We start from the raw sequence: 12986 nt of genomic DNA, 5'->3' as shown, positions 1-12986 counted from the left end.
GATTTTAACTTGAGTTACAAAATGGCATTGGAGATCACTGTGTTGATCTCCACATACGTGTAGAAAGGGATCTGTTTGTGTCCTGGCCCCTTGCCTGCCTGCTGACAAAAGAAGTTTATTGTATTAAAGCTGCCACAACAGCATGCTTCTGAATTTGTTATTAAAAAAACCCTGAACCACAACTATTGAACTGATACTTCATCATTCATACCAAGTGTTAAAACATGAAAATGTTACAAAGAACCTGGAGAACGTGTAAGTGTCCTGCCTGCTTAAATGTCGGGGGGGGACAAATGATGAATACAGAGCTTTGGGTGTTGCCTTGTAGGTAATCCTGTTTTAAAGATACCCCGGTTCAAAATGCCGGGGAAAGCCCCAAACGTGTGTCTCAGTAATACAGCCATGAGTTTGTGCCTGGAAGCGTGCTGTAGTCACGGCTGAGAAAGAAGTTTCTTTTACTTTGAATCTTGGTTTTTATTCTGCTGAAATTTCGGTATGAATTGCATAATACGTAGGTTTGCCTTTACAGCAGGACTGCGAGGGAGCTGTTGTGCTGGGTTTTTTTGTGTGGTACAATCTTGCGTATTTGAGGTTTAAAGAAGAAACTAAGGACCTTCAAACTAATACTTCCCCTTAAATTTATCTACCAGACTTTATCTATATCTAGCCACTGCTGAATCATGTACACCTCGGTTAATCATGCTGTTTGCAGTTATTATAGTCAGCAAACGAGAAGGTTAAAACCAAAACAAATACAACTCCCCCACCCCCCTGCCCTCTTTGTGTCCTACATGCACTTTTCAGCCTGCATGGAACGTCGTTGATGAGTGCCTGTGAAGTCCAGAGGTACACTGTACGTGTGGCTAATTACTGCCATGACATTTGTTACATCCCAGCAATCTCATTCAGTGTGCCTGAATGGGAGATCAAGTTTATCTTTTTAGAAGTATTGACTCTCCTCCCTTTTATTCTTTTCCCCTCCTTGCTCTTACCAGTTTTAATCTCTTCTGGATTCATTACTTCTTTTGCAGCGGTTATCAAATCCTGTTTCTTTGGGCTCTGCTTTCTTTTTTATATATCTACCCAACCTGTCGGTAGGGATAAGAGGTGACACCTTAATGAAATCTGGTGAGGTGGAAGCCCTTATTTTTGTTCAGTGAGTTTCTTGACAGAGGGAGGTAAAGAGTTGTAGCAGCTTTGCATATGTAAGGATTAGAAGTATTTGAAAACAACCAAAAAAAAAAAAAGATTAGATTGTGCAGAACATCTGGGTACAGTGTGGGTCACGCAACTGCATCAGGTTGATAGGTCTTTTAAATCCCTTGGTGAAGTCCTGCTTATAATTGTACATTACTCTTTTCCCAGGAAGCTGTCAAATTCTATTTAAATTCCAGTTCCGTCAGCTGAAGGAGTTTTAACAACAATTTCAGCTGACTTTTGTAAGGAATTTATTTTTCTTTTTAGTATGTTTCCGCAGTAGAAGAAGGATGATGCCCATGTGTTGTGCTGAAGGGCATGGGGAAATTTCTGGAAGGTGACTCTGCAAACTGCATCTATTAATTGTAATAAGAACCATGCTGAGTTTCAGTTGCTGCCTGTAACTGGGATGGGGAGGACTCTTCAAGTGCACTGCAGTCTCAAAGGAGTAAATGAGGAGATTTAAACTCGCCTCTTAATTGAGAGTTTTGAATCCATATGCTGTCTTGACTGGCACATGCAATGTATGAAAATACGAGTTTAGGCTGAATCTTTAATAACTGAAAATTTCAAGGCGTTCTCATAGGCAAACACATCTACTGTGTGTGTACATGCCGTCAGCCCACGAACACGCAGGCAGTCTTGTTGATTTTGCACTTAGCAGATGAAGTTTTGGTAGGTAGGTTAGCTGCAACTTACCGTACCGATGCGCTGATCTACATGCTCCGGTAGCAGCTGTGTTAGCTAGTAACAGCTAACAGCTCTGGAAACACCAGTTTGCGTAAATTTTCCAAATGACAAAACAATACTGATCACCTTTATTATATATTATATAATATATTATATAAAATTAGCTATTTTTACTGGGCAGTTGTCCAGCAAACTCCAAAACAAGTACTGCCCTAAGAAGTGACTCCTGCCGATGCTTCAGCAACGCAGTTATGCCTAGAGAGCAAAAAGCTTGGGTGTCTAACAGGCAGTGATTAGGATATATCTCTCCTGAAACAAATTTGGCTCCCCAAATCTTCAGCTCTTGGTGTATATGTAAATTAACCTAAGTTTGCTAAACATTATTATTCTAAGCATAACACTAGGGTTGTTAACGGTTGTGGGAACTCTAGTCCAGATGGTGAAATGGTGGCTAGTGGTTTTAGCAAATAATGTCACAATATATATATATTGTGAACAACTTGTGGTTAGCAGTAATCCAGACCAGACAACATATAAATGTTATAAAAACTGTTCCAAATAGTCACTGTTGTATAAATAATAAATCACATATAGTAATGTACACATACTAAAAAATAATAAAATAAAAAATCTGCTGCCTTTAATGGCAAGTGAAATAAGCTGGTTTAAAGGTATGGATTTGTTTGCAGAGGAGCTGGGAACACTGTGTCCTTGCTGGATTGCTTAGTAAAGGTGAAAACATCCAAGAACCTGTTTGTTAAGTTATGGCCTTTTGTTTTTGAACAAATACAGTGGTATTGTGCTTCACGGTTCAAATAATTTATGATGTGTTTTTGATTTGCCTGGCTTTAAAACTTGACTTAATATTTAATAGCTTATAAACCAGAATGTTTTACATTAATTGATATCCTTTGTAAAACAAAAACACGTCATCTATATCAGATTAGCTTTGGTATGCTATTGGGACAGTTCTTGGTTGCTATTTTCAATGCATACATGGGTATGCATTAAAGAAAATGTAGTCATTCAGCGAGTTTTAAAATTCTGAGCATTTTGTATGAAAAATATGTGAGTTTTAAAGCCTCAAACTGTAAATGGTAAGGGAAACTATGCCCATCCTAATGTAAAATTCCTATTTTTCAACAAGGTGACATACTAGTACCAAAACCAGCTATATGGATATAGTGTATATGTATGTTTATATATAATATGTGTGTGTATATATATATGTATATATATAATGTATAAAGTTGGCCTTTAAACCCGAGGCTTGAGAAATTTTTATTTAGATTTGGACTGAAATGGAACTGTACAGCCTGGTGGACATCTAACATGTCTGTAACTGAGCGTATCAATTTCATACAGTGCTATTTATCATTTTACACTTCAGCAAAACCCACGTTATTCTGTGAGTATTTACAAAATCATGCATTTTCTTGCTTGCATGAGTCTTCAGCCTAAATGCCTCAGCAAGTACTGAGTGTCCAACTGTTCCTTAATAAGTCAAGCACAGAGGACAGAAACATGTTGACTGAATCATCAGCTGTGCCAACGTTTTTTAAAAACCGAGGCAGTAGAGCTTAGGCACTGGTGAGCTGCGATGACTATTTTTAATACCACTCAAATAAGAAAAATACATTCCCACTCAATCCGAGGGTGGCAAAATAGTTTAGGCTTATTTAATGTGCGCTGAGCTACGAAAACTGTTTTGTTTTTCCAGCTCCTCCACAACCTTGCCTTTTCCTGTCCGGTTCTTCCCCACTCCACAAAAAAACCCCACTGGGCAGGTGCTCGGAGGGCTCCTCCTGCAGCTGGTTCTGCGTGCGGGTGGTCACCCGCTGCCTCTCCCCCTAGCCACCCTTCTTGGGCGGCAGGAAAAACCACTCGTGACCCTGAATCGACAAGGCACATGCCAGGAAGAGCCGTCCTAAGGCTCCGCAGGGGAGCTGGGGCTGCGGTGGATAGGTGGCCGTGACAGCAGCGAGGGCCTCGGCCACGCGTGGTCCCCGGGGCGGGTGGGATGCGCAGGATGCAGGCATGGCAGGAGAGAGGGCACGCTGCCTCTGCCTCCCACGGTGGGCGTGAAAACTGGCAGCTCTGGCCTGCCCTGAGGAGCTGACGTGCTCTTCCCACCATTCAGCCTAAATGCAGTGTGTTGGTGTGGAGTTCAGGAGGAGTTTGCTTGGGGGCGGGTTTGGCGTGGAGGGAGAAGGGCCGGGGGGGAATCACTCTTGGCTCTGAAATAGCGTGGGTATCTCTGATACCCTCTGCATTTCTGACCTTGGCACCACCGGCGTGGCAGCACGGGGACTGCCGGGAGGCATCGATGCTTGAACTGGCTCCAGCTTACGGCATCAGGACTGCATTTTGAAGGGCCCCGGGTGCTCTTGAAGGGATGAGGAATCTGGGAGAGAGACTTCTAAGGCACTTTATTCAGGCTTCCTGGGGACTGCGTCTCGAGAGAAGGGAGGTCACCTTACAGGGAGAAAGAGCCATTGACGGACGCTGCGGGGAAGGAGTCGTCATGTCTCCCTGTGGCTGGGCTGCCAGTTATCCCATTACCAAAAGCTGGTTTGTACCTCACAGAGGTTTGTCAGCGAAGGGATTTTGCTGTTTTTCTCCAGCTGACGAGCGCGGTTGCTCTGATGTTGCCTTTGTGTGCTCTGTGGACCCTGTACTCCTCACGATGTCTCCTCTCTCTAGGTGTCACGCATGCGGCTATATGGGCGGCTTGTATTTCGTACCTGAGTGCAGCAGTGCCTCCGGAGCTGAGAACGTCAGCCCAGGGAATCCTGCAGGGTCTCCACTTGGGTCTGGGCAGAGGATGCGGGGCGATGGTTGGAGGGGTTTTGGTCAATTACTTCGGTAAGCAAAAATGGTATTGAAGATTTTTGTTGCATTTATCGAAGTTCTGGTTTTATTGAACTACCAGCTTTGAACTTGTTTATGCTTAAGGTATTGTTACGTTCTGAAGAGTAGTGCACTTTGTATAAGTCATGGAATCGTAGAACTGCTGAGGCTGGGAGGGAGCTTGGGAGATCTCCAGTCCGGGCTGCTGATCACAGCAAGATCAGCACTGAAGTCAGAGCAGGTTGCTTATGGCTTTGTCCTGTCAGCATCACAGATTGATTAAATATGTTGTGCCTAGATATTTTTAGTATTGTGTGAGCAGATCTTCAGCCTGATCTGTAAGTAAGATGAATGAATCCATTATGAGAGAATAGGTTGATACTATGCAGCCTTTTGATGAACGAACGATAATCTCATTACTTGGTTAAAAATCCTTTGCAAAGCCTATTGAAGAACCGTTGGGGGAGGAAAATGTAATGAAACAAACCTAATAAGCGTCTGCATGGGGCAACCATACCCAAGGAGTGCATAATGCTGACTCATTAAGTAAGTAGATTCTCAATTAAAAAATTTAAAAAATCTCATTACAGGTCCTGCTGCCACATTCAGAGGAATAGGAATGGCTTGTTTAGTGATTCTTCTTCTATTTGCACTGATCCAGTGGCTGTTAGTTCCTGGTGAAGAAGAAGGTAAATACTCATGTCACTGAGACGCTACAAAACTCGAGCTAGTGAAAAAAGATCTCTCTGAAGCTGCTTCCTGCAGCTTTAATATGGTGTGTTTGGTGTCTTTACTCAGATTTTGACAAAGCAAAGCACTTGTTTTCAAGTGGGAAGTTTTTTTCTGAGCGATGATAGATACTGGAGTGGCATGCTGCTGCTGTGAGGAGGGCAGCATCGAGTTGTTGGATGTTGATTAGAGGAAATTGTGACATACTTTACTACCTGTATGTCCTCTCAGTTCTGGGAATCCTTTACATATCTTAACAGCTTCAGTGAGTCATTTCAGTTGCATCAGTTCTTTAAGGTCACCTTGACCCACTGGATGCTCTCATATTCTGCCAGGAATTGTGGAGTTGGCTTCAGAGGGCACACACTTTTACAGCTGCCTCGGTTCTGTTCTGGCACCTGAGAAATCTCCCCCCAGGTGGAACTTGAACTTCTTCATCTCCCCCGTTATTAATGTAAAGGCTAACCAGAAATGAAATAGTGCAAAACCTCAGCATGAACCTAGTTCTGACAAAGACAATAAAACTCTGTCAAATTCTGAAAAGTCAGGAATTTTTGAGCTGCTTTTTACCCAACTGTTACTTTCCAGTGTGAGCTTGGAGTATGAAATGAGGGTTAGTTTTCTTTACCTGGAATAGTCAATGAAATGTCCTTGACTAGTTATCAAGTTGCCTGTACTGAAGCGTTCAAATATTTATTTTGCTAGAATTTTCCTCACCTCTGTTCAGATGATAATGGCAAAACGTGGAAAGTTGAAGAGGATATTTGCTGCTTAAGTTTGTCATCAACTTTTGGTTAATTACACGTGAACCTACAAAATAATAGTTTGTTGTTAGCGGCCTTAATCTATTTGGTTTGTTTCAGTCTTTGTTTTTCATTTAATACACGTTACCCATCTTAACAGTGTGTATCTTGATTTTAAGCGTGGCAGTAATTAGGTTGCTTTCAACCCGGCCGGTTGGATGAGTGAAAACTAAGCATGTGGTCAAGTGTGCACAGGATTAGTCTCTTCGTTTCTTTACTGCTAGGGAACACCCAGCCATAGCTTAAAATAACCAGTGCTAAGAGTCTGGAAACAAAATACGATTTTATAATTTTGAAAAAAAAGATCTTTTTTTCTAATTGGTAAAATACTTCTACTCAGAAAAAAATATGTTCTCAGAATTTACAGAATGTCTTAGGTGCAGGCTCATAGAGAACGTACAGCCATTACTTAAATTATCCAATAGTTTCTAACAATCTGTTTAATTACTTTTTATATATAAATACTCTGGCTCTTGAAGATTGTGAGAGGCACATTGTGTTGGGTCATGACAGCCATTTTATGGATATTTCAGGACAGCTGTGACGACTATTTCAGATAATCGGAAGGCCTTAGATGGAGAGGTCCTTTGGGAGGATTTCTTCCTTTACCTGAAAACCTGCGACAGATATTTTGTCTCCTCCAGCGTGTCACTGACCTTGTTCTTTTCTCACTAACTGCGTAACTCCGTAGTAACTAACGGAGGGATGGTTTGTTTCTTAAGTAAAAAAAGTGAAGATGTAGGACAGCTTTTTGAAGTTAGATCAGTAGGTTTAGAAATGTTAAGGTCAGAAAAACAGCTGTCCTGATGATGTGGGCCGTGGGACTTCACCGAATGGTTCCTGTTTTGTTTAGTTACGAGTGTGAGGGCATTGTAAGGTGCAGGCTTTGTACAGAGAGTTTGCTACAAGTCTAAAAGGTTTTCATTTTGCACAGAACGTGAAAAGTACTTCTTCCGTGTAACATGAAAATGCGAATTTGTAAGAGCTAGCTGGGAACCAATGGATGGTTTCATACTCATTAGCTGCTCCTGTTTATGCAGCCATCTAAAATGCCTCACTGCAGCTGCAGAACAGCCTTGCTTCTAAGGCAGCATCCATGTCGCCTTTCCCTAACTGGGTTGCGGCGTGTCTTGCTCCTGGCTGTTGGTGCCACTGTTCTGCTCTCAGTACACTGGTAACCATATGACAAAAGCAAGAAACACTTGGTGTTCATTGTCCGCCTCACTTATTTATTTTTTTTTTTTTAAGCTCATTGGCTTTATCAGTGATTACTTTGTTTTAAACTTCAGAAAAGACAATGCTGGCGGAAAGGATCCCAGTGCCTTCCAGTCCCGTTCCCATAGCAACTATTGACCTGGTACAACAGCAATCAGAAGATATCATGCCTCGGACTGAGCCCAGACTCCCTCTAAAGAAAACTAAACACCAAGAAGAGCAAGAGGATGTGAACAAGCCTGCCTGGGGCATCAGCTCGTCTCCTTGGGTCACCTTAGCTTACGCTGTCTACCAGATAAAAGAGATGGTTAAACTATCCAAAACCAATCCAGCTCCCGAGAATCAGCCTTTGCAGGTAATCTTCTAATGTACAGGAAGTTCTTATATATTTGTTAGATGTTTTAAAGCCTTTATAGCTGTTTAAATCTGTTAGTACCTGGCAGGTATTCTCTGTCAGCTTGTAATAAATTTGGAGTTGTGACACAATAGTTGAAAATACTGCATGAATTAGAGTTGTCTTCTATGTGTAGTACAGCAGGAATAACTATTTTTGCAAGTATTACCTCCCTGAAGATGGGAGGAGAGGGAGAGGTATAGAAGGAGACTCTGTTTTACAGGCTTGGATACCTCTGAATTTCTTTAAGTTTACACTTGTTTTCATGTTAGTTGGAACACGCAGGTTATGCATTTTGCAAAATTTACAAGGTGATAATTGAACATGAAGATGTACAACTGCTTAACAGAGTGTAAAATGACACTTACTTAGTTTTGCTTCCTTGGGTGATGCTGTCAAGTGTCTGCATGGTTGCAGAAATAGGTGTTCCAGACAACTGTTCAAATTAAGTCAATCTTTTTTTTTTTTTTTTTTTTAATCTGGAGTTACACCAGATTGGAACCATTCTGTGATTTAAAATATCTGATTGCTGGTGCTTACTTTACACCATTTCCCCTCTGCCCAGCCTCCTCCCAAAATACCTTCTAATAGCTTCATCGGTGGTTGGGTGGGCTTGGATCTAGTAACTATCGTCTCGTGACGTGCCTTTCAGAACGGAGCTGAAGCGCAGTGCTTAAGCAAAGCAGGGAAACGCTGTGAATGCAAGTGTTAGAACAGCGTATTTAGTGCTGAAACCACTGTGTTTACCTGCCTGGGAGGAGTGGGTGAGGTTCCTTCTTATTCACCCAGCAGGAGTAAACACAAAAATGCTTTTTCCACAACTGCTGTCTTTAGAAATGGGTGACTTGGGATATGAGTGTGAATCAGCAGAGCAGCGTAGGAATTTCACCTGGACAGCGATCTCCTGCCTTTCTTCCTTGTCTTTATTCTTGAAAATATATGACTGGCATATCGTCTTTAGGTTGGTTGGGTTTTGTTTGCTTTTGAACTTCCCCGAGTCAAAGCACATGTCTTTTATAGTGACACTGAGGATATCACAGGGTCTCTGACATCGAAGTAATTTGTCCAGACAAACCGCTCTGTTTCCCGTTGGCAGATGTCCTCAGGGCCTTGGTTAGTGTAAGCTGCCCCGGTAAATCGGAGAAAAGCAGCCGCACGCAATGAACATGGCAAGAAAAGTGTTCTGCACTTGTGGGGTGTCTGGGGGGGGGGGTTGTCCGACACTGCTGGACACCACCCAGCTGCTTCACTGAGAACTGTGAAGAGGCCAGAAAGGCTTTTGTGCCTGTTCTCTGTGGCACGTGATCTCTTCATCATTCTTTCCTTCCTAAGACTAAAAGTAAAACTAAGGTGCTGATTTGAAAGTAGTTCTTGTTGATGTGCCAAAATTTGATGTGCCCCATTGCAGTATTTTCTTCATCATCTGTATTCTCCAAAAGCTCTCATTCCTGTTTCAGTGCCCTGAAAGGACAAACCTGCTCCAACACATCTCAGGTTTTGTGCTCAGTCATTTATTTTATGTTGGTGATGCTAAAACACTGAAATTGGAAAAAGGCTGCCCAGCTCTCTTATTAAATTTGTTAAATAGCCTCCTGAAAAGGAAAACTGATCATTGGGAAGGAGGGTCAATGCACAGAAAATGAAATTAGTGACAAAAATTACACCTTCTTCTTTCATTAAGAATTAGCTACTGCTTGCTTGTACTCCTTCAAGCAAAGGGACCTACTTGCCGTAGTCCCTGTTCTTCAGTGCGAACCAGCTAGTCCTAGATGGTGTGCCACCTCCTGACCTGAAATGTGCCGGTGTGAAGGCTGGCTGGCTGAACCAGGGGGAGTGTAACGGTGTTTACATGTGCTCCTGTGATCCTTAGTGTGAGCAGACTGGTGGACTCACCCATCAGTACTGCCAAAGTTCTGTCATTCAGAAAGGCTGAGCAGTGTTTTGGGGGGACGGGGGCGGGGGGGACGAACTATGGAAGAAAGCTGTATTTAAGGAGCATGATAAAAATGTTATAGAGTTGTTTGGTCAAAAGACTGATCTTGTCTGAACACTTTGAAGTCTAGTTAATCGTGTTTTTTTTTCCCTTGAAACACAAAAAGTTTGTTTTTTGCATGCTTCTTGGGAAAGTGCAGTTAGGAAAAGAGATGGAAGGTAAGCTACTGTCTGCTTGCTATTAGTGTCATCTGGATTTACATGTACTACTTTTGCTTTTGCTTCTTTAAGTTTGATTTGTTATGTTGCGGGCATTCAAAGTAAGTGCTTTGTGGATTTCCAGAAGTGCCTGAATGCATCTGGGGGTGTACCACTGGGGACAGTGTCGTGAGTGTTTGTTCTTACTTTTTGCATGCAATCCTTTCCCCTCTTTTTAGAAAATCAATGAGAATTGCAGTGCTTCATCAGCCAGCTCAGCAAGACAACCCCAAAATCCGACAGATTCTGGGCAGTCCAGAAATTGTTCAGCACCAACACCTACAGCAACATCAGATTCCCAAGTAGATGGTGGCCGCGTTGTGTCAGATCATGATGCTCAGCCTGCTGCTGCAGGGCCCTGAGATGCGCTCATCTTATCAAATCCAGTGCATGGAATTCTGCTTCTCACCTGGGAAACGCTGGAGTAGGAGCTCAAAAGTAGGACTTCCTTCATCTTAACGATCATAATGTGATGCAGTGCAAGCTTTTAACTATATAAAGAGTATTCATATGACTACACAGAGCCACATGAGCAGGGAAGCCAAAAGTTCGGGATTCTTGAGGGAATTGATGTGGCCAGATCTAGCGGTAGGAAGAATTCTTGGCTACTTTGCTAAAGCTGAGGCAAGTGCTATGAGATTCCTCTGCAGTCTGTAGAAGGGAGTTCACTCCTCGCTTGTTGAGGCACAGAGTGTCTGGCTTCATTGGGTAATTTTCTTTGAATTTGTTCCCAAGACAAAAAGAAAAGACTTTTTAGGAGAGAAACCTGAGTTTCCCTGCATAGTCTGTTAGAAAATATCAGACCCAATAAACATAGGAACAGCATGAAAACTGTAAAGATTTCTCAGAGAGTAGCTTTAGGAAGCGTATCTTCATATTACGGTGATGGAGTAAGTGAACTGCACACGTATTCAAAGAATATGTTTTTGAAGCTAACGTTATCTTGTTTGAGATAAAGGTCTACTTCTGCCAAGCAAAGATTTTTGAACTGGCATTTTAGTGAAATGGAAAAGTGGGAGGAAGGCTTCTGAAGAAGTTAACCTCTGCGCTTGCAGCCCTCCAGTTGGGCGTAGGTTGTGTGCGTTCAGGTAATTTAGGTTTGATGCTGTACTGAGATGAGAATCTTTGGTCAGGGTTGCACAGCCTGAGACTGATCAAGGGTTTCGGTGGACACGCTTTTTTTTTTTTTGTTATTATTTTGTCATCTATACAATGGTTTATTTAATGCAGTGTAGTTACTGTGGTTATTTATTAAGAAAACAGTAAGCTTTAAGTGCCTAGGGAAGGTGGGGGTACGGAGGAATTGCCTAAAAATCTTAGTGATTAGGTTTATGGGGGCAAAGTCGTCGATGCAGAAATCAAGCAGAGTGAGAGTTTCTCAGGAGGAAGCAAACATAACTAAATTGCAGCACGTTTAGGAAATTACTTTGCCCAATGCCAGGACACTGGAAGACCCTGTGTTACGTTTTGTTACGCTTTTCAATATTAACTGCAGCCAGCTCGCGTGCTGGTGCACAGTGACGATTGCTGCTGGAGGGAAATCCTGGGGCTCAGGGAGGACTCGGGGGGGTTCAGTCAGGACAGCGTTTTGGCGCGTTTGCTTACATGAACAGCTTGTTCCTGGGAGATCCGGAGCGCTCAGCTTCTACGGGACCGAGTATCGCTTGGCCCTCCTCAAAGGCAGAGGTGTGCGATGCGTCGGGCCTTCCGCGGGGAAGGCGCGCGGTGGGACGGTACAGCGACCCAGGGGCAAGCCCCAGAGGAGCGCGGGCTTGGGGGAGAGGGGGGTGGCAGCAGCTGAGGAGGACAGGGGGCGCGCAGGTTAACCCGCTTTGGCATCCAGCTAGCTTGACTGAAGGGGTGGCTGTGCTTTAGCTGTGCTTTTAGAGCAACCCATGTTCCGGTGGTGCCTGGGACCAACACCATAGACAATAACGAGAAACATCGATGACTAGCCACTAGTTACTTTTTTTGCACTTGAACTTAAATGTACTGTACTCACGTAAATCCTCATGACTCGTCTAAGTGTCCTTTAAAATCAGAGATGTATTTATTGTATGTTTGTATAACTTGGGGGAAAACCGAAGGCTGAACAGGTGACGGGAAGGAAGGAGGCTAAAACCCATCTCGAGGCAAACCACCCATCTGTGGAGCTCACGCCGGACGGCGTTACCTCGGCTGCTGCTGCATAGCGCCTGGATTGTGAGGTGAAGAGCTTGTACACTGTGTTTACACTTCAGAGTTGTGTGTTTGAGATGCCTGCTCTTTTTGGAAATGTATAGTCATTCTGTGTTGCGAATTGGACATGTACACCTGGGTTTTGATATTTGTGAAACTGTAAAAACTGTGGTAAGAAATATAAAATATCCGTAATGTATTTAATAGTATCGATCTGAGCTCTTATTACATTTGCTGGTATTAACAGTGCCAGCAGTGAACATAATCACCTGAACTGACAATAATTCCGCGATGATGACCTTTTGCTAGGTTCACTGGAGGGTGGTGAACCTAGAGCCTGGGAGCTACTCTTGCACGGCGTTAAAATCCCTTTCGTGATACATTGTGGCTGTAGGCGCACATTCCTTTCTGTGGGGTGAGGGGGATGCAGGCCAGCGTGCATCATAAACAGGCCGGTAGGCAAGTGTGCGGGACGTGGTGAGCGGAGGCCAAAACCGGGTTACATTTGTCACCCTGCAGCTCTGAGGTGGAGGCTGCCAAGCGCATGCCACGTCGGCTCCTGTGGAAATACTTCCGATATCCATTTGATTAACAAAATACGTTTGCACTACTGCACCTGCCCTATACAGCAGCACGTTTGTCTGGAATTTACCGTTCTCTTAGGTGTAGGACAGCTACATTTTTACCGTTTGATCCCTTTAACTTGTATGCATACAAAAGCGACGACAGGGAGAGGGTTT

The 12986-nt window shown here is 43.2% G+C and overlaps 1 protein-coding gene across 7 annotated transcripts in view; it reads left to right on the top strand.

Annotated features, from left to right (window-relative positions):
* The window catches only part of MFSD6 (major facilitator superfamily domain containing 6), a 49014-nt gene extending 36569 nt beyond the window's left edge, over positions 1-12445 (top strand). For 6 of the 7 annotated variants that reach the window (XM_056349429.1, XM_056349430.1, XM_056349428.1 and 3 more), the window contains 4 exons: positions 4591-4752; positions 5328-5426; positions 7559-7839; positions 10248-12445. In XM_056349429.1, the coding sequence (XP_056205404.1) occupies positions 4591-4752; positions 5328-5426; positions 7559-7839; positions 10248-10430 (725 nt within the window). In that variant the 3' untranslated portion in view covers positions 10431-12445. Of the gene's footprint in view, positions 1-4590; positions 4753-5327; positions 5427-7558; positions 7840-10010; positions 10030-10247 lie in introns of all 7 variants that reach the window. The other variant, XM_056349431.1, reaches the window with a different exon arrangement.
* Positions 12446-12986: the final 541 nt, after the last annotated feature.

This window comes from Falco biarmicus, chromosome 8 (assembly GCF_023638135.1).
Source record: "Falco biarmicus isolate bFalBia1 chromosome 8, bFalBia1.pri, whole genome shotgun sequence".
Lineage (NCBI taxonomy): Eukaryota > Metazoa > Chordata > Aves > Falconiformes > Falconidae > Falco > Falco biarmicus.
This window is presented reverse-complemented; position numbering and strand designations above follow the sequence as displayed.